The 22,407-nt window shown below is 38.8% G+C and overlaps 1 protein-coding gene across 2 annotated transcripts in view; it reads left to right on the top strand.

Moving 5' to 3' along the window:
• The window catches only part of FHIT (fragile histidine triad diadenosine triphosphatase), a 538,519-nt gene that overhangs the window by 387,922 nt on the left and 128,190 nt on the right, over positions 1–22,407 (top strand). For both annotated transcript variants that reach the window (XM_088061848.1, XM_005522023.3), the window contains 2 exons: positions 11,869–12,014; positions 12,867–12,896. In XM_088061848.1, coding sequence (XP_087917974.1) covers positions 11,869–12,014; positions 12,867–12,896 — 176 coding nt within the window. The remainder of the gene's footprint in view (positions 1–11,868; positions 12,015–12,866; positions 12,897–22,407) is intronic.

Here is a 22,407-nt window from a genome sequence, read left to right as displayed (position 1 = left end):
TACAAGACATTCAGGGTGTCCCCATGCTATTTGTGTGACACCACCCCTTTGCTTTGGAGCATTTGTTTTTCCCAGAAGTGTCCCTGTACTGGGCATGAACATCCTTGGCCACTTTCAGTAGTATCAACAAAGGAAGAAAACATCAGTGGCTTTTACAAGAAACTGATGTCAAGCAGGAGACCATTTTTACACTTAGCTCCTCAAGAATGTGTGCATTTCTGTGCCTCTCCACAAGGCTGAGTGCTGCTGAGACTGGCACAGGAGGATCTGCACCCAGCTGCTTTTGTGGAGGTGGTGGGCTAATGTGGAAATGCTCCTGTGGGCAAAAGCCAAGCCAGCTCCTGCTGCACACAGCCTTGAAGGGATTTTGTGGTGCTGCATGTGATGGGGTTTGGCCCTTACAGAGGGCAGAGGAGAGGAGATGCCTTCCCCACCCCCCATCCCCTCCATGAGCACCTGTTAAGGAGCTAAGCATACACTCTTCTGGATTTGCAAATCATTATAATGACAGACTGTGACAACAAAAAGAGCCACGAAAATAGATCATGTAAAGAAGTCCTGGATTAAAAATCCCCTGGTACACTGGGACATGATAAAACTCCACTAAGTCAATAATCTGTGCATTAGGAACTCCTCTGGTTATGTAAAGGAACTAAAACAGTCTGTTTTTCTCAGTGAGCCAGAGGAAGCGGTAGCTTGGATATGTAATAGGATGATAAAGAGTACTTGCTTTTCAGTAGCCCTTACAATCTAACTTGATTTACAGATCAGATCTCTGCTGCTGACAGTAGAAAGACTGTAATGATGCCAATGACCGTGTCTAAGAGACTCTCAGTTGTGTCTTTATTCCAAGTCCTCAGAAAGGAAATAATAAAAACAGATAATCGCATTAAAGTAATGGTTTCAGACGACACTCACACAAAAATAAGGTTATTCAGAGTTAAGCTGCTAGTTTGTCTTCTTCATTCCCATGTTCTTGAATATTGCAGGAGTCCTGGATGAGAGTATGAATTTATGTACCGTGCATCGCATAGCGATTGAGCAGAGCTGGGAACAATGCGCATTAATGACAATAATAGTATTAGAACAGCATCTACAGCGGCAATCATGACACAGGGCCCTGTTGTCCTTATCCAAGAGAGCTTATTATGCAAGTGAAAAACAGGAAGGAGACCTACTTTCTGATTCCCTCCTCCTTTACAGCTTTCATTGTCTCGGGTGCTTTGTAAGCCTTGTTTTACCATCTCTGCTTGAGTTTTATTTTGTATTAAAAGGAGTGCTTTGTACAGATAGTTTCATGTTGAAGATGTGCTCTACATCTGTTTTACATTTTCTCAGCCCTTAAGTATGACTTTCTCAAAACTGACTCCCCTGGCAGGTGAAGAAAAATGCACCTTTGGGAGCATTTTGTTCTGACACACACTCTGTGAACCTTCTCATCGACACCAAGTATTTTGTGTTAAAGCAGGTATGAAATAAGTTGTCAAAATTAAGTAGCTAAAGAATAGTGGCTTAAAATAATTTCTTTTCATGTTGAGCTACCTCTTAGTCTCTGCTTAAAAGCTACAGAGAATCTTTGATATTTCCACCCCACCTTTCTCTCTACTGCAGCTGAGTGAGGGCTGATCCCCTGCTTAGCTGCGCTTGTTGTTTTAATCCCCAGAGACATAAACTACAGAAGAGACTATTGCTCTATCCCTTTTCCTTTTGAAGTACCTCTGCCAGCCCCACTTGCCTTTCCCTCGTTTACCCTTCCAGTGTCCTTGTCATCCAGCTATTAATGTTTGTAGGGGTCACAGCCTGTCTCCTGACACACAGAGGGGTGTCTGTGCACCTGGGCTTCTCTGGTGAATGCTGCAGAACTCCTTCAGGGGTTAACAGGGCTGCTTTCAGTAGTCCTGTTAAACAGCAAAGAAATTTGCATTTATAAAACCAGTAATCAACTCTCATACTTGTCATTTCTCTGTTACATCCACTCCCACAGTGCATTGGCCAGTCTAGTAGAGATACTGCATCCATTATCATTGACTTTGCAATTTTAAGCAAAAGAACTGATGATAATACAGTGGGACATTTATCACATCAAAAATGTGATATTGCAGGGCAGAAATTATATAGTTTGCCTCTCTGTCATGCAAGTGTGGTGAATGGCTGTTTCACAAAGGGAACAGAAGAGTCTTTCATCTTTTGGATTGTTCCTAAAGATGCTAATGCTTTTACAGAGGGCTAAGCCATTCCTGCAAGGGGTGTGGTTATTTAGGCTCATCCTACCCTCATGGAATAGTTCCCTGGAACAGCATAGCCCATCCTCTTGCTTTAGATGCAATTTCAGGAACTAACTATGCAAAATATGCCATGAGCACTTCCAGTTTAAGGCAAACACAGCTCTCCTTTGACTTTAATTGGAGCAGTTTTCTGAATGCCCTAACAGAACCAGGTGGAAAACCAATCCTAGAAATTAATGGGAATCAGATGGTTTAGTCCATTTAAAAACTTTGAAAATCCCAGTGTACATTACAATATTCTTTGAGGAATACGCTTAGTGTAAGATAGCCTGAATTATCCAAATTCAGTTTTCCAAAACTCCCTGTTATTCATGTTTCTCATTATCTATAAATTACATTCAAAATTACCTTAATTACCTGAAACCTTGGTTATCCAAACATATTCACTGTCCCCTGTGATACTCTGGTAATTGATCTTGTACTGCGTTGCTCCAGCTGATGCTTCACTGGTTACGGAATGAAGGCACAGTTGTTCTGCCACGTGCTACTGCAGGTTTGTCTTTTTCTGTGCTGCTCAGCACAAAGTTAGTGCAGAGCTACAAAGAGTACATGGAAAGTTCTTAATCATCTGCATTGGTAGGTATTTGGAGAAAGTAGAGCTGTTCCCAACTTCTCCAGCAGCAGGTCTAACAGGACCTTCCTTGACATAACTCTGGAGAAAAGAGGATGAAATGGAGTTTCCTAAGCAGCAAAGTATTTCAGCACTGCCAGTAAAGATCTGGCTTTTCACAGTTCCAGATCCACTGATTTACTCTGGTCAAACCAATTTGCCTTCAAAATTAGGTAAGAGAAATCCCAGGGAGATGTACCAAATATTCATCTGATTAATTTACTACTGTCACCCACCACAGATGCCCAGAACAGAAAGAAGTTTGTACTTTCAAGTGCCATCGATAAAAATGTCTGTAATGCTTATGGTTTGTACAGAACCTTATTTCCCACATTTTGTCTGTCTACCAGGTAAAATCTTGTTTCCAGAAAAACTTATTGTCTGGTATATGGCATCCAATAAATTTCAAGAAAGTAAATTTGTCATAACTAATATTTAGTAATTAATTATTCCCTCTTTATAGCTCCTGAATCATGAGCTAGAATATAGCTTCCTAACAATCACATTAGTTTTTGAATATGATGGTGCTGCAGCCTTAATTAGACCAAATGCTGAAGCATTTTCTCACAGGTTGATTTTATTCTCAGGTGGACGGGTTGGATCATGAGCTCGCTTTCTCTGTTTGAAATGAGGCATTGCAATGGCATGTTGCAATTCCAGCAGGGTTATTTTGGTAAATTGAATTTTTCTGGTGGTGCAGGCCATTTGGACAAGACTTGTAGCTGCTGAGCAGCTTTGCATGAACATACCAGTTGCTATGACAAATGCCATCGCTCCAATATTTAGGTCAAAACCCTTCCTTTTGACTGTTGCAGCCCAAAGGTTGTTTGGTCTCTGCTGTCAGATTTGGGCATGGCTGTTTATTTCAGGGGTCTTGTAATTTATAGTTGCTATAGGTGCACCAATAGCTTCATGTAATTGTGACAGTATTGTCATCTATTTAGAAAAAGGATATATTGACTGAACAATAAAGATGTAGCTCTTAGCTGGAATGGGTTGCTGTACAGCAGGATTTCTTCACAGGATCTCAGCGCATCACAGCAGTTACAGATGACATCCTTCTATATTGGGACTTCTGCATTTTTGTGTTGGCCACTGGTTATTTGTCTTGGGCCTTCCAAGATCAGAAGCTTGATGTGACTCTAAGAATGTGGTCGTGATTCCTGTTACAAATGTAAGTTTAGATCTTGAGTAAATTTCCACCGACTCCACTTGGATCAGAGGTGTGTTTCTGAGCCACAAACTCTCCCACAGCTGCTCTCACTGTGGTTCCACTTAGGTTCCTGCTACTGCCCGAGGCTGTCCCCGAGGCCAGGAGCCAGCAGAAGAGGACAAATCCTGCAGTAAAATACCACTTCCTATGAGGAACTGAGCTTTTAGTTGACCTACTTGACATACCCTAAAGGCATTTAAAGGGAATATCAAATATATGAAAGAGTTGTTTAAATGAAAAGTGAGCAGTTCTGAATCTAGCATTTCCCCGCTGTGGTCCTGTGTCTTGTGGAGTCACTGTACTTTGTGTAGCAGGACTTTGTACTTTGATGTGCTATCTAGCAAAATTCAGACTATAAGCCATATCTATATTTAAATTAGACCTATTGACTTTTAAAAGTAAAATAATGTTCATTGTTAATTTCTTGGAACTGTTGCATGTTTCACTGATGTGAAAAGTTATTTTAGATCATTTTAGTGGGCTGAGAAGATCAAGAATAAAAACCCCTCTATAGAAAAACTACAATGTGGTCTTCAAAGAGTGTACTTATCATAGTGTGGAGAGATCCATGTCAAAGATTTGCAGTAGTTGCTCTTTGTTCCAGTGGAACCACTAGTTCTCTGATATATTGCATAAATTTCTGCATTAGTGTAAACATGTATCGAGCTACCTTATCAAGATCAAATTATTTAGATAATTTGTCTTATCTCAGTGGCTTTTTTTAATTAATGCTAATATGTGGCAGAGCAATATAAAAAATGCTGTATGTAGGTTTAATAGTCTGAAGCAATTTTTAAGTTTTTATTGTAACTTTATTGCATTTGCATTTGTTCTTAATCATTTTTATTGTTCAGAGCTATGTTTTTTCCCAAACTAGCAGACTCTGTGATGTACTATTTCCCATATTGTACCAAAGTACTCCTCTAACATATATTTAAATACAGTTCTACATGTAAAATCCACTAAAGAGTTCTCCTTCACATTTTCCTATTATGAGATGCTCAGTCTTAATCCAGACAGCCTCTACAGATTTCCTTCCTGAAGTCAGTCACTCTGTCTTATTGAATAAGGCTCATTCTGAGCTGGGGGAAACGTCAGGTTTTGCATTGCTACAGGTTTATGGATGTCCTGCTTCTGTGGGTTTACTGGGAACTGAATGGGTGCCTTGACATATTGTTGTAATGAAGCAAAATATGCATTTGATTAATTTTTAAAGGCTTTTTGATGCCCTCTGTGTGTACGTGCGTGTGCTATTTCAGTGCTCTCTTCCTTCTTAACCCCTCCTACAGGCAGCATCTGTGAAACCATTATTGTTTTCCTCACAAAGAGAAATTGCTCCCATAGCCTTCAAAATTTGAAGAATCGTTCAAGGGCAGAAAAAAGATAAATGACTGGCAGTTGTTTTTCAGTTATATTAATTTTATTAGTCATGCATTCTCCTGTGTTTTTTTCAGAGCTCTGGGACTTCTTTCTCTTAGCAATTAGAGCTTTTGAACAAAGAAAACTTCTGCTTAGATGCAATGATGAATTTAATGCCCCTGCCCACACTCCTCAGCTGAATCTGGGGACATTGTGGTGAGTTTTAATACCTGAAGCTTTGTCTGAGTGATTCTTTCTGCTTGGGGCACTTGATGCAAATTCATGTTAAAGAGAGTAAGAAAAGAATAATCCCTCCTGCTGCCCCCCACGGCACATTATTTCTGCATTCCCATCAGTTTATGGGTGTGCAGAAGGGTTCTTTCATACAGATGCATGAAATAGTTGGAAATAATCATTTATCACAGATTTCTGCAGCTGGTTCTTCTGGTCCCTGAGCTCCCAGCACCCACCCCAAGGCATTGTCCTCGCTGCTCAGCGAGGGCTGAGCTGGCCCTGAGCAGCGACACCATCTCTCCTGTCCATCAAATTCTTCCTGCTGGTACCAAGAGATGGTGGCAGTTTCTAATCTCTAATAATCCTAAAATGAGCACAGCCCCATTTTCCAAGGCAGGAGTCCCTGTTGGGGGTTGCTCTGTGAGTGATTGGGGTGTTTTCAGCCTGGGGGGAGAGCAGAGGCTGCTATGCTTTATGTTACTTACCAAAGCTTATGAAATGCATGCAGGAATATTAAGTCTCTATAATGGAGACAATTTTTTAAATGAAAACAAATCAGTCAAAACCAAAATATTAATTAAAAAGTAGTTTTTGAGGTGTTTCTCAAAATTAAATCATTAAGTAAAATTGTTGGTATTAACTAAAGTACTTTTTATCTAGAAAAACTAGAATGCTAAAAATAGATATTTAAGATGTTTTGAACTTTTGGAGATATTACTAACTTCTGCTTTTTATCATTAAAATATGTCTTTGCTTTTGTTGGTTTTGTGAGGGGTTTTGGGTTTGTAGTTTTTTTAGATGTTGCCTCTGGCACTCCCTCTTGTGAGAGGGAAGACTTTTTAAAGAAACAGGAACAGTGTTTCCATTCTTATGTGAGCTATGAATTCCTGACTGTGTTACACATTGAAAATAAATAATTTTCCAAAGTTAAAAAATTTTATAACAAACAGTATAGAAAGCTAACAATATTGGTGAAACGCAGGAGCTTCATAAAGTAGCAATTACCCTTTCACTTTTAGATATTTTGCCTTTTTCCCCTTGTATTTTGCTCTTTTAAAGCCTCACATATTAAGAAAACCTGTCAATTTTAATGTTTTTAAGTGGTTCCTCAAAAAGACAAAGAGAAAAAAAGAACTTTATTCCTATTGTTAGAGTGTCAGTACCTGGAGAGCCTTTAATTTTTTCCTTTTTAAAGCTTTGAATTGTTCTGTTTGAAGTTCAAATTCAGGAATAAAACAAGAGTCAAAACTGAAAGTATGTTTCTGTATAGCAAATTAATGGACTTAACCAGGAAAAAGCTGTGTTCAGTTCTAAAGCTTGTCACATAAAAGGAATTTTAACCTCTTTGGGGTTTCTTTTTTTTTGGTTTTCTTTCTTTTTTGACCCCCCCAAAGGCCATTTTTCCAACACTTCAGAACTACAGAATGTGTGTACCTCGATAGTTATGTGTGAAAATTTATAATAGGCACTTTGTGGGGTTGAGTGGAGTCCCATTGAAGCGAACATAGAGCCTGGCCTAGGCCTTAAATACACAATTACAATAATTTAAGCTTCTAAGTCAAAATTCATATAAAGCAAATAAAAATTACTGCTGAGCCTTTGAATTTCAGCCTCCACTCTGTGTGTATTAGTGGAAGGAAAATTACATTTGAAGTGGTCACCATGTAGATGCTGGCCAGGAGATTTGATTTTCTTGTAGAATCTGAGTCTTCTCTCTCCGATCAGCTTAAAGCCAGCGTGTGGTTATCACGATCTCACTTTTCAGTCGTGGCCCAAAATCCCCAGGGTGAGCACATCCTTCAATCCACACGTGCCCAGGGGGGATCTGTGCTTGAGCAGAGCTTTGACTGTCCCACAGTAAATGTCTCAGAGTGCCCATCTCAAAGGGCTCCGGTTCTCATGGCCTCAGAGGGCAATGGGAAACAAAAGAGATTTACCAGGTGTGTGCCAAGTGGTGAGGGCTGAGAGGGGGCACAGAGGGTTAAGCATCCTTGTGCTGCAGCTGTTCAGGAATTGAACCCTGCTTGTTTGGCCACAGCTTCTCCAAACAGGTCTCAAACAGACCAGCAGGCTGTTAATTTGAATTATGGAAGAGGCTCATGGCCTTTGGTGCATTAAACAACCTGCCCAACATTGTGCAGGGAGTGGTCTGCTGTGCCCAATATAAAAGTACAAGTGATTCAATTGAAAATATTGAAACATCCTTAGGTTTTAGCTCAGTTTGAGGGAAATGGGTCTGATACACTCTGGCTTTACTGCTCCTTTGTGGTTATGTATTTCCACTAAAATACCTGGAGTTTTAGGCTACTATCTGCTGGTAATCTGAAACATACTGACATTCTTAGTTATTTAATGAATCTTTAATGGAGATTTTAGAGTGTGCAAGGGTTTGCATATTGATTTGTGTATGCGTATTTAGGTATTAGGGAGAGAAGTAAGGCTGTTGGGAGACTTCTGCAAGATTTAGAGAGAGAAATGTGCTGTTACAGATTATAATAAGGTGTAAAGGTTTTTCACTCCTTAAAATGGAGAAGCTGACATATTAAATTGCATGTGCTCTAGTGATGTGGACTGACTCAGACAACTTGAAGGAAATAACAGCTGTGCACATCAAAGCTTAAAAATAGAAACTTCATCAGTCAGTAGCAGTTCAGAATGAATGAAGAAATCAAAAAATTATTAATTACAGTGTTCAGAGAAAGGAAAAGACAAAGTTCAAACTTTCTGAAGGCAGAATGCTGTCATCAGAGTTGCAGCACCTGTGCTGGGTAGCAGCACTTTGTCCTGCTGAGCCACTCTGATAAAATGGGGCTCTTGTCCAGACACGGGCACCTACGGCTATTTCAGACACCCCCAGATTTTCCCACCCAACTGGCATTTATGACATGGGGCATATGGGAGACTCCTGCCCTTCTGGAGTGGCAGCTGGACGCCCTGGGGCTTCTCAGATGGCAGTAGATGCTTCAGTCTAAAGAGTAATTGCGCATAAACGTAAGTACAGACTCACTTTCGCTCACATTTTTAATGTACAGTCACCTGAAGTTGGTTCATAGCAGTGTTTGCAATGGGTTATTGTAGAAGGTAATGAACAGTTTATCTAATTTTAAACTTAGTAAGAATTCTGAGGTGAATAGAGCAGGTGTATAGCTTAAAATCTGACCAGATATAAAATTACATACTATACTAGCATCAAAAATTTTAGTTAAAAACCATGATTTAAATTTGCAGAGGATGGTTGTTTTCCTAATGACCTCAAATTCATTAATTCATTCTAACATTTTCCTTTTAATGTATTCATAGTTAAATATAACTTGAATGTTGTCCTAATTACATTCTCATGTTAATTTAGCTCTGATTCAGATTTTCTATCATTATTCTTTGTAGAATTATTTTGAAATGATGGAAAGTTCAGAAAAGATGCTCCATTCTGTGATTGTGCCTTTGAATTATTTATCAAATTCAAAGACAGAAATATAGCTAAAATCTAGTTTGAGTTGTAAATGGGTTTTGGTAATGTAGGAAGGAAGTGCAGGTCCTTTTTTCAGAGTGCCATGGGTGTAGCATTAGGTACTGCAGGAGCACTGGTGGCCCCAGATGAGCAGAGAGGTTCATGGCTGATAAGAAACTGCAAATGCTATCTAAGCAGATAAGACAGATGAGGTGTGGAAGAGGCAAAGAGAGATACAGAGAACTTGCCAAATGACAGTGCAGATTAGTGACAAAATTAAGAGAAAACCTGTCCTCTCTTAGTCAGAACCAGCCCTCGCTCCCTCTGTGATGTGCCATGGAAATAAAAGCTTTCCCAAGAACTGTTTAACTCTTGTTTTCCAATGCAGTGGCAAACAGTACAGTGCTAACATCAGATTGTAGAAACCATCATTAATGCAAAAAGTTGTGGCTGTGGCCCTGAGCTAGGTAGAGAACAAACAATTGCTGGTGAGGTGTGTGTGAGTCTGAGAGGGCGAGACACTGCTGGGGAAAATCCAAAAGGAGAAAAGGAAACTTGTCTTAATGTAAGCAGTAGTTTTGCTAGAGGTAAGTGAGGGGAAATTCTTCATTTATAAATGGTTCATTGAGCCATGATAATAAAGCAGTGCTGCAGAAGAAGGATAATTATCTACTTAAGTATCAGACGCCCTAAGGGTGGAAGCTTCCCTTCTCTCCTTTTGAAAAATGAACTCAGATTAAACAAATGTCCTTTTTCCTGTTTTAGTGTTGACATGGATTTCCTTTTTATGAGCAAAATTAATTAGTTTTTCTATTCCTTTATTCCTGATATGGAAATCAGGTCTGCCAATCATCTTTGCAGCTCTCCCCTTGGGCCCCAAGTTTAGCCAATAGCATCCTTTATGGATGTGCTTTGCACAATGCACTGGGAAGGCACAAATTAATTACAAAGGGTTTACTATGCCTGGTAATTTACCAAGGGACACAGCATTGCAGAGCTAAAACCCCACAAAACTGGGGGTTTTGTTCCATTCCAGGATTGTTTCGTGTCCAAGTACCTGCTTTCTAAATATATTTTTCTCCTTTCTTAAATGTTAATACCATAAATTGTAACAAGATAAAGGGAGAATAATGGTGGCATGGCTGATTCTGTACAAAAAAACCCTGAGAGATAGATTTTCAAAGCAGATTAACACCCACTGTTGGGACCAGTTCTCCTGTTCTTTTGGGAGCTGCTACAGGTACAGCTTGCTCGATTCTCCTCCCACTGTAGCAAATATCCATTACTGACTTGTCTGTCCTCATCTGGATTTTGAAAAATTATCAAAACCTGCCACTACATCTTTACTTTGAGAAAATGTCTGGTTTTCTCTCCTATCAGAATGGTAAGCGTGATTCTTCTAACCTTGGTGTGTGTAAACATGTTGTCTCTGTGCTTATGGAAATAATTGATCTTTCACATGTATTAATCTCTCCTTATTTCAAGTGTCTTATGTGATTCTTGGCAATCAGGTTGATGTAACCTTTTTGTGAACCTGTTAACTGCAGAGCAGCTCCTACTTACTTTTCCTGGATTATAGAGAATATTCCTGAATACCTGCAGGCTTCAAGATGCAGTAAAAATAAAGATGACTGTAATACAATGGCATGGAACTTAATTTTCTTCAAATTGCCCTTCGAATGCTTGTTTTAATACTGGAAAAAAATAATTTTTGTAGCCTTTGGTCATGAAAGTTCAAGTGGTGTTAAAGGTTACTTTAAGGTCTTCATTCTGCAAATTCTATTCTGTAAGTCAGCAAAGAATTCTGTCTGCAGGGAATTGAAATGAGAATCAAGTACTTGCTTGTTGGATCTACACAACTGAGGCTCTGCTAAGAATTCTGGACCATATTAATAATGTTACATAATTGACTTTCAAGTGGGGAATCATAGCAATTATTAATTACTGTGAACACAGCAGATCAGATGACTGTGAGCAGTGTCTGTGTACTTCCATTATTTACTTTATAGCTTCATTTCACTGACTCTCAAATCTCAGTCACCAAGGTAGAATTAAATCAAAGTACATTTACAGGGTTATGAACACTATGCTTAAAAGGAAATAGTCTTAATTATCTTAATGTATTTCTAAAAACACATTATAGTTACACCAGGTGAGCCTTCCTTGTGAATTGTGATTAATGTGTAGAAATAAGTGATCTGCTATAATCAGCATAGTGCCAGCTTGTCATACTTAGGTGGCTAAAAGTAGAAGTGTAAGATCAAGATTTTCAAAAATATATATCACATATGGGGATAAGCATTGTAAAACTGCTCTCAGACAACACATTCAAAGCCCTCTTAAATTTCTTTGGCTTTCCCCCATTTTTAATCACAAAAGAAAACAACTCTGACTTTCATGGGAGATAAATAGGAGGATTTCTCCATTGAGATGGTAAATTTGAGTTTGTGAAAAATTTGCTTTCCCTTAAATGTCTCATTATAGCACAAGAGCCTTAGCAATTTTGCCCATATCTGAGGGATTTTGAGGAAAGGAATTCTGAGCAAAGCATCATATAATTCCTTGCAATTAGCCCTATGTTTTTGATGTTCTTGCTGTATCACCAGAGAGGAAGAGCTCAGGCGATTCAAGGGTGGTCAGAACCAGGTTACAGGGTGGGGATTGGGACTGTTCTGGACCACTCAGATTTGTGTTTGTGCCTTGACACTGCCACCTTCAGATGTCCTTGTTTGTCCCCTGCGGCCGGTGGAGCGTTTCCGTGACCTGTGTCCCGAGGAAGTGGCCGATTTGTTTCGTACGGCGCAAAGGGTTGGAAATGTGGTGGAGAAACATTTCTGTGGCACCTCACTCACCTTTTCCATCCAGGTTTGTAAACCAGTCAACTAAAAAAGGTTTAATGGTTTGTTTTATCAAGCTTTCAGCCTTTTATATAAGGACATTGGAACTTCAAGGGGCAATAAATGCAAAATAACTGTAATAAAAAACAAGCCAAAAAACTGCATTGCGGTCTTCCAGATTTGCCATTAACAAATCTAAAAAGGAAACCAGGGGGAAAGTGTGGTTAATTGATAACTGCAAAACCTTAGATAAAGGCAGCAAACACTCTCAAATGCTGTGCTTGTTTGTGAGCATTTCAGGAAATATTCTTCCTCCAAAGAAGTGTTTGCAGGGTTGACCTCTAGAGAAGGCAGCCACATCCCCTGTTCCACACTGAGATAGGTGATCCCCCCTCACAGCTATTTATATGCAGGCAGAGAGCTGCAGCCATGTAAATACATTATAAATTCTGACCTTTCAGTTATTTGTGCTGCGTGTTTTTATACCAAAAATGAACTCTGTTTAAAGCAAACCAGGAGACTAAGCCCATTCATTAGAATCAGAATTTAAGCAAGCATACTTTGATTAAATTCTTACTTCCACGTGTGATTTTATGTTCACAAGGATCAGAAATGTATTGCTAGCTATTGAAAAATATAATCTGAAAAAATGGAAAATAGAAACTCTTGTTTTTTGTGATGTGAGATATTTTCCCATTTTGCTGGGGTCTGATATGGAAAGGAGCTTTGTCCAAAAACTTAGTGTAGAATGGTCCTCAGGAAAAATATGCTAATTTAACAGACAGTGTAATTGATGGAAATTATTATTGAGTAAGATTTCTGAATTCCTTTGTGATCCTTGTTAGATCCTCTAACCTGAGACTTTTCCCTTTGCTTACAGGATGGCCCTGAAGCTGGACAGACGGTGAAGGTGAGTGCTTATTATGCAGAATACAAATTAAGACACAATTATAAGAACTAATAAAAAATCAAAGCTCATCATCTGCAGTCCATTGCTGCATTGTTACTTTATCTTTGATATCAAAAAATCCCAAGTGTACAATAGCAGTAAATACTTTTTATTGAAATTGCACAAGATAATGTTTACAGGTTTTCTTCCTAGGCAAAAATTTTCAATCAAGAAAATATCTTTTCTAAGCTGCTGGGTGTATTTATGCAAGGAAAGCCTCCTGAAAGAGGCATCTGGTTTAGTTTTTTGTTTGTTTTATGGAGAAAATATTGCCCTTCCATTCATGATCTCTTTGTTTTTCTGTTTATTGCCTAATGAGTTGTAGCTAATTATAGGCAGTTAAACTGAACCACATTATGAAAATATACCTTTTGTCTATGCTTTCTCTCAACGTATTCATATCACATTCTTGTTACTGAAGTTCAAATGTAATGGGCCCAGTGAAGCTAAAAACCAGATTTTAAGTGTACTTCCAAAAAAAAAGAGGTGGGAGGATGGAAGGGAAGAGAGGATTTATGATTATATTCTCCACTTGAGTAATAACATAGATAACATCCGAGATGTCTCTCCAGCCATGTTTCACTGCCTCGTAATGCAAATGCAATTGCATGTGTAGTTAGATGATATGCCTCAACATTAGATAAAGGCTATTTTTTATGTTTGGAATCAGAGGAAAGTCAAATATGGCTATGGGTTAGCACTTTGTAAAATCAAATTAGATGTCTCAGAGAACCTGTTTGAGTTGATTAAGATAACTGTAACAACCAAATGGTGGTGGATAGGAACATTTTACTTTTTTTCCAATTTGCTGTATTGACCTTATTTTTCCTTCTCCCTTTTGCTGCCTGCTTTGAATATTTAACAGAGAAGTAATAGGGAGAGAGGAGAAGAAATTAGAATATCACCAAGCTTAGGATGTGATAAAGGAATATATTGAAATTTATTTCTGAATTGTGCCAAAACAGATTCCTTGACTCATGACTGAATGTGTTGGGTGGGTTTCACTGGCAGTCTCTGTTGATAGGTGAAATAATAAGTTTAAATACTTTTGGAGTAAATTTTGTTACTATCACCAATAAGATTTACAAAAAAATCTGTGGATTTATTTTAATATCTTGGACAAGTTTTTCTCTCTGTAAAGTAAAGGTGTATAGGAATGGTTATATGTGAGAAGAATTATTTCTATGAATGAACAAAGGCAGATGTAAAAATTCCCATCTTCTGTGATTGAGAACAGTAATAAATGCTTATGTAGGCCTTAAAGAGGCGAGTTCTGTATTGCTTTGTGTTTGTGCTGGAAACAAAGAGCATTAAGTGTTTATTGCAAAATGGCAGCCACCCTTCATGCCTCCTTCTCACACTTTTAATAAACACTGACATGAAAATGACCCGTTCTTACAACTGTGAACTCCTAGACTTTGCAATAATAAGAGTGTATTCATAAATCAGAGGTTATCAGTTTACATTTCTCTACTTTTCTGCATCATTGGGCAACACTGTAATTTATCATCATCGCTTTGGGATGTTTATCATACAAAAATGCCAACAACTATTTTCTTCAGAGAATTTAGAGCCTTCAAAACTTCAATCAGGAAAGAAATTACCATGATCAAAATCTTCTTTTAAGTGAACAATAGGGTGGATACATAAATAGCTCGTTTCATTTAAACTGAATCACAAAGTTTGAAAAAACACCTATGTGACCTACAAATAATTTATGAACCTTAAATTCAATGTGTCGTGTTACTGGATGTGGATTTATTTGGGTTTTTTTTTTTTTCATATATGAGAATCCACAATAATCCAGTCTCCTCTGAGGGAGCTTTTAATTAAAATTTCTGGAACAGACCAAACATTAGAAAAAGATTCTAAAAGTAAAAATAGCAAAACATCACAATAAATATCCAAGGGAGTTTGTGGAGACTGTTTAAGTAGGGTAGGCAAGCGTATCTCAGGAGCTAATTAGGTGTAGCTGCTTTTGCTTTAAATGGGGTTACATGGCAGATGGTTTCAAGAATCCTTTCCCTTTGTATTTTGTGTAATTCTGCATATCTGTGTAAATATAGGCGACTGTATGTGCTATGGAGGAACAGAAGTACAGGAAGCAGCAGAAGAGTATTGACTTTTCAATTGCTGAGTGCAAAATTTTACCACAAAATGGGAAGAGCCATCAGCCTAGCTGAAGACAAAAACTGAGAAATTTAGTCTGAAAAAGATTTAGGAATTCTCATTCTTCGTTCACAAGAAGAAATGGTAATCCATGTACAAGAAAAATCTTGAACCTAAATATGAGTCTCAGGTTTTTCTTTGCAATGGAGATGCTGAAAATTAAATGTGAAATATATGCAACAGGTTGGAAGGAGATGACCCTTCCCATGAGATTTTGTCTAGAAATCAATGATAAGATTGTCTGTTGGTGTTACCAGTCCCTTTGGGTGCTGTGAAAGCTGCTGGTGTGTGCATTTTGTGTTAAAGCCTTTCCAGTTACCTACTGGGCAGCTATTCATGACCTAATTGTAGTTTCATTATTGTACTCGCTTCCTCCTTTGCACCTAAGGTAGCACAGCCTGCAGATCAATGTTCTAGGGAAGCTTATGGCCCTTTCAAATTCCCCCTTTACTGTGTGTATTTACTGCATGGGTCTTTGGAAGTAATTATACCTGGCCCTAAAATCACCAGTATTTGTAAGTATAGATGGGTCTTTTAGCAACTGAAAATGTACACATGGCAAGGGATTCTGAACCATGTCCTAAGTCTCAGACCATGAAATAATGCAATATATTCATAATATTTTTCATAACATTCCAGCTATTGTACCTATTCCAACCGTGTCTCTTATTTAAGAGAGAAACAAATGTCCTTCTCCAAAGATGGTCACGGAACTGCACTTTTTTATTGTGAGAGGTCCTTGAGCCACTCACAACAGAGAACTTGAGCATCTCTGGCACCTGAACAGTGTGTCAGCAAGCAAAACAGTTTTTAGCATTCAAGAGGTTTTTAATACTTTTTTCTTATTATTTGAGAAAGGAAGGAAATTGTGTTTAGGTGCTCCCTTAAAGACTATTAATCTCTGCAATTTTGAGCTCTCTTTTTATTGGAGAGCACAAAACCCGTGGTGTCCTTGTGCCAGGAATGGAGGATGAGTTTTGTGCTGGTTCTGTTTGAGAATGCCTTAAATATCCAGGCAATTTCATGGATCAGGGAAATCAGCTCTGCATCTTAATGCAGGGCTCTTATTGCTATGTCAAGTGAGCGACGTTTCAAGATTTCCCTAGTATGTTTTATAGCTTTCTTTTCATCACCAAGTCAGCAAATGCTCTGGCTGCCTGGGTGGATGTATAGCTTAGTGTAGAATAAGCTCTCAGGTTTACCTTTTACGTGAGATTCAATCACAAGAAACTCCATGGATTCTGTACTCTGTAAAGGCTAAACAAATCAAGCTGGCAGGAGCATGAGGCAACTAATTTATCTGTAGAGACAAGATAATATTGCACAGCAAGTGTCCATTGCACGAACACACATGAACACATCCTCTATTTTGCAGCAGTGTTGAAGTCTCCAGCAGCTCAGCACCTCCTCTGTTATCCATGAGAAGGGGCCTGTTTGCCAATTACAGGTTCCCCTAAATAAATGAGAAAGCAAAGCTGATGGTGGCAGTGTGGGTATGTGTGCAGAAACTTATTTTATGTGTCACACATTCCACTGGTTATTTTACACTGAGAAGATTGTCTCATGATTATTTTTTGATGCACATATTTTTCTTTTCCAGATGTTTACTAATGCTGTGTTAAATCAATCCACCTGGCTTGCATTCCTCAGAAATCTTAACCTGAGCTGTGGAGCCCAGGGCTCATTTAAGTCCGCAGGAGACTTCTCTTTCATCCTCTTTGTCTATTTATGTCTTGACCCAAAGTACTGGACTTGAGGTTTGAGTCTTTAAATTTAATCAGATCGCATTGCAGACTGATTGCACTGGAAGGATTAAATTCACTAACTGCAATGCTTTTGATGCCTCAGCCTTCTTTCCCTGCAGACCAACAGACAGGAGTCCTGGTTTAGTGGAGTGCTAGAAACCCTCTTTTGCTCTCCTAGAAGAACAAAAAAAACAGTGTTTGAGAAATATGATTTTTTTTACCTTTAAACAATTCTAAAAATTTGGATACAAAAATATATGTAAGAAACAAATTTTTGAAAACCAGATTGTGCTGAAACATGTGAACAAATCATCTCCTGTGCTTTACCCTTAAGAATGATGATTCTCTTGGAAGCTTGATGATTCTCTTGGAATCCAAAAATGATTTGAGGAAGTGCAGCAGTGTCTGAATTGCTCTGTGAGCCACACTAATAGTATTTGGTTGGAGACTGTGTAATATTGTGGAGAGGTAATTGTACAGCAAATTCAGTAGTCTCAGGGATTCTGCATTTGTTTGGAGCTCAAAATTTTCTTTCTATTTCAGTACCATATTTAGCTTGGGCTGGTTTGGGGGCATATTTTCAAAGCTAGGATTGTACTGCCCCTTACAGAGACAAAAGCAGCAGGATCATCCAGATAGTTTCTGCCCTCTCCCTTAAAGCCTTTGCCAGCTCTATGGTTTCTACTCACTCTAAATAATAATTCCTGCCCTTTCCTTCAGGGTTTTTTTCAAAATCTGCCTTGTGTTGGTCTAAATCTCCTTTTAGTCCTTTGGCCAGACCTGTGTTTTCTGTGATGCAAAATAAGTCCTAATAAGTCTTTGCTTTGTCAGGTCCTTGCTTCAGTTCATAACATGTAATATTTAGTTTTTGACTGAACAATAAGCTTTCCAGAAAAAAACATATCACTATTTTGTTTGCCAGGCTTATATATTTAAGAGGTACTGGTAAATCTGTAAATCCTTCCCCAAAACAAATAATCATATACAGGACCTAGAATGAAAACAGTTATTTTGGCCCCCATAATTTGTACAGGTCAGTTCCTGTACTTCAAGCGTGGTAGTAGTTGACAGAAGTAAGGAGTGTCTGTGCCAAGTAAACACCCATGGAAAGTTATAGAGGTTGTTTTGAAGACTGAAGAAGATGAAAGAAAAGTGGGAATGTGGAAAAAGCCTAGTGATTGATGGACATGACACCATCCTAGCTGTGAATACCAAAGGCCCCAAGGCACTGATGAGCTGAAATGATGACCTGGATAACAAGGTCTGATCTAGAAATACTGGGTTGTGAAGTTCCCTGAAGGGATGGGGACTGAAATTTTTGAAAGATTCTCTTTAGTAATGAATTATGATAATTCTGAATCTAGATTATTTTGAATTTCCAGTAGTGAATGCCATGGAATTCTGTACCTCTGACTTATAAAGCCATATTATCCTCTGTCCCTGCACAAACACAGAATAATCTGTATGGACTATAAATATAAAAAACAAAACCAACCAACCAAAGCCTCCAAACAAAACAGGGTTAAAAATAGGCAAGTATAAATGAGGGTAGTAAATGAAATTTCCAGAGATTTAAGTTGAAGAATGGTGATGAAAAGGAAGATTTTACTATTTTATGCTAGCAGTTCTACCCTTCTTTCCTGCCATATGGATTTCTTAGATGAATGTTCTCTTTAGGTAGTTTAATTCCAAAAATATCCCCAGAGCTAGTCACAGATATTGACACTGTCTAAATTAAACTATAATAAGCAAGTAAGTGGGTTCAAATGCTTGTTTAAATTGCCTTGGCGTGCAGATATTAAAAGTCCTGCAGCTCTGCTGGCCACATCCAGCTCCCCCCTGGCTGGCCACGTTCCCGTTCAGCCCCAGAGCTGCTGCTGGGGTTTTCCTCTCACAGAGTCTGGTGGGTGGGAGCTGGACCATGAAATCCATGGCTGTGCCAAGCGCCAGCGTGGCAGGAGGGGAGTGAACGCTTCCAGAAGTGTCCATGGGAGCGTGGGTGTGCCTGTCCCAGCCCCAGCAGCCACATCAGGTGTCAGCAGAGCCCGGGGAGTCAGCAGCTGTGCCAGCAGCAGCTCCAGGACAACCTGCTCCTGCTTTGCCAAAAGATTTTTAAATATCCACTTTTTAATATTTTTTTTAATATTTTTAAATTTTTTTTTATTTTTTCTGGTATACATTCACATATTTTCAATTTTCGTGACAGAATCTTGAACAAATCAGTGTCTTTTTTTTTTCTTCAATAATATATTTCAAAATGAAAAAGTATTTCCAGCAAAAAGGTAGAAAATTTTTCCTCTGAAAATGTTATAACAGAGTATTTGAGAAAAAAATATTTTTCTTTGCGAAAACAAAGCCTCCTTTGGAAATGCTGTTTTATTGAATTGACATGTTTTGACCAAAAAAAACAATATAGGGAGGGTTGTTGAGAAATCCAAGACATGCTGCTCTTTATTTGCCCCACAATGACTGAGATTAGGATCAAAAATCCTCTGTTTTAATTAGAAAGTATCTTTCAGTTCTTTGTTCCCATGTTACAGCAGTATGTTTTGCATTTAAAGCATTCTCTGTCTCAGAGTATGTACAATCAATCAAATGTCACTCCTGAGTACAGGTCCTACAAATACCATATTGTACTTGAAATGTAAAACCTTTTGAAATCCCATGCATGAGTTCTAAAATCATTAATAGCACAGTCAAGGCTGCCTAATTAATTTTTGTGTGTTTAGTGTATGAATTTCTCTCCAAACTCCATCTCATCCATAATGCTTCTTCTCTTTGTCTGTCTTGTATCTTATAAAATTCTTCATCTAGGAAGGAATGCTTGGGTTTGTTTTGTTTCTTTTTTAAATTTTGTTGCAAAACATTGTTTTCAACTAAAATGTAACTCCCCAAGAAATGTGCAAAAGTATTCCCATTTAATTCAGATGTGTAACTTGATGTTTTTCTGTTTTTTGTAGTAGGTGAAAATTGTTTATGAAGCAAGTGTTGCAAAGCTAGATTTCAGCTAAACAGGTTTCTGACTAACTCTTTCTAAAAATTAATGCAATGCTTTAAAATTAAACATGATGTGTCTGTGCTCTGATCTCATGTGATTTAGCACATTTGCCTTTGCATTTTCAGGTACTGTTTTTCCCAAGATCCACATAACATTATTCCCATGCTGACCCCAGGTTAGAAGGAATGTCAAAGGTTATGTGCAAAACAGACTTCTCTGCTTCATGCCAACGCGTGCCTCCATCAGCAGGCATTAACCCACACTTAAACTGTTTGTGGTTGGGTTTTTTGGGTGTTCATGCCCAGGGGTGTTTCCAGGTGACTGATCTGTCCCTCAGCTGGCTGGCTGGGTGCTGTGACAGGGCAGGATCTCGGTTCTTCACACCTGCTTATGACCCAGTTTCAGCCAAAGGCAGCCCACTTACAGCCCTGGGTGCCTTAGCAATGCAATAAGAACAAAAAAGTTGGCTCCATGTTTTTTCCCCTGAAAGTCATCTCCCCTTCTGAAAATAAAGAAGTGTGTGCTTAAAGCTGTCCCTGCAGATCCCCAGAGAGCCTGCACAGCTTGCAGGAGTTTGCTTCTTAAAAATGTCAAAGAAGTGTGTGTGAAACATTTTTGCATGTAATACCAAGGGAATGGAGGCCTTTCCTAGCCCTGTGTTCCTGTGTCACATGAAAGGTGGTTACACTGCCCTGTAATCTGTGGAAAGCATTTCTGAGATACAGAGATATCTGACCCAGTCCATTTTAGTCTGTCCTGGCAGCACCATGTTAGCCCATGCAGGACTTTGCTTCTTAGAAAGAGAAGTCTCTGCTTGAAGTGATTTAGACATGGAAAACTAAGGTTAAAATAATACAATAAAACTTGCTCAGCAAGCTCCAGACAGGATAACAGGGTAAAAAGTAGGTAATATTTTTACTGTAAAAAAAAAAAAAAGAATAATTCAGGATACCACAGTGTGTTTCAGTTCATGCTCAGGCTGGACAAGCCAAGAGCTTCAAGCAGAGACTTTGCATCTGTGGGTGCAGTTGCCAGGCTTTTTCCGGACAGAAATTCTGTTTGACTGGTAGATAACTTGCCAGTTCAGGATTAGGATTTTTAAAATAATCACCTGTGTCTGAATTGGATGCTGCTGCTCAGGATTTTCTTTCAATATATAACCACTGTTCAGTCCCTTGCTTTTGAAGGAAAGAAAAATTATCATTGAAACTTCTGCACAGGGAGTTCTGTAAATAAGAGCATCTCTGGGTATTTTAGTAATGATGCCACAATTGAAATAAATTGGGGAAAATTAAAATTAATCTATCAACAATTACACTGTGTCCTTAACTGAGATTACAGACAGAAAATGTGAGGAGAAACTTTCCTGTATTACCATATTAACAAATTCCCTGTATTAACACAATTGCCCACTTTGGAAATAAACTGTTCACTTTCAGAGAGGGAAATTCACTTGTAATAGCTGGCCAGTTAAGTAAAATTCATCTTGAAACTCACTTTTTTTTACCATTAGGTCTCCACACACATTTTCTTTTCCACCACATTGCCTTTCACTGGAGTCTAAGACTAAGATATCTCAGTTTTTCTTCCTTGCTAGGTGCAAAAGACTGGTAATTTTATTTTACCAACCAAACTGTCGTGGCAAAAGTGATTTAAAGAAGGGCCAAGTTGTTATTCTTGCTTTGTTGAGTGGGTGAAGGGGCTGGGTTTGGTCAGAGCTTTGTCCTTCTGAGGCAGTGCAGGGTCACTCTGCCTTGTTCTTACTCTGAGATTTTCCTTTGTGCCGTGTCTTGTTTGTACCCTGGCCCTTCCCATCTCTTGTCCCGTGACCTGGAGGTTTGTGCAGGGTGTGGAGGGGATGCAGGGCAGCATGTCCAAGAGGGAGAGCCCTCCATGGATGGAGCCCATGGGGTGATGTCCCTGGGGCAGGCTGGGTTTGTTGGTGTGGGCTCTGGGCTAAGAGCAGGGCTCTGCAGCCAGGAGCAGGGGAAATACATGGCTGTGGGAAAAGCAGAAGATTGGAAAGACATCCTGTGTTTCCTAGATTGCCCGGGTCTTTGGAAGGAGAAAAATGGTTTTTCTTTTGGTAATCTCCTACATTATTGTCTCGGACAAACCGAACCATTTTCTTTTCTCTTCCACTTACGCTTTTTGTGAGTTACGACCTTCATTGCTACCATGAAATCTTCATTTCATGTTGTCTGCCTGGCATCACTGATCCAAGTTCTCTCTATGAGAGGCTGAAAGAAAATAAACTAGACCAGATGGAAAATGCTTATGTGAATGATTGTCTAGAACTTATTTGTAAAGATGTTAAAATCTCTAATGATGAATAATTCCTCTGATTTAATGAAAGTTGAATTTCTCTCATTTCCACTATAATTTTAAGTATTTGAAGTAAAGATAATTCCCAGAGGTAACACTTTCTCTTTTTTTAATGGATCTGTGAATAAGCTTTATTAATTCTCCATTGAGAAGGTATAGAAAATGCAATATCACTGTGATATTTCCTCACCTGGCCTTCCAGCACCTCAGGTGGAGGGGATCTTTAGGGAGTGGT

This window comes from Pseudopodoces humilis, chromosome 13 (genome assembly GCF_049639895.1).
Source record: "Pseudopodoces humilis isolate 2021_Gansu_Grassland_sample_001 chromosome 13, ASM4963989v1, whole genome shotgun sequence".
In the NCBI taxonomy this organism is placed as follows: Eukaryota; Metazoa; Chordata; class Aves; order Passeriformes; family Paridae; genus Pseudopodoces; species Pseudopodoces humilis.
This window is presented reverse-complemented; position numbering and strand designations above follow the sequence as displayed.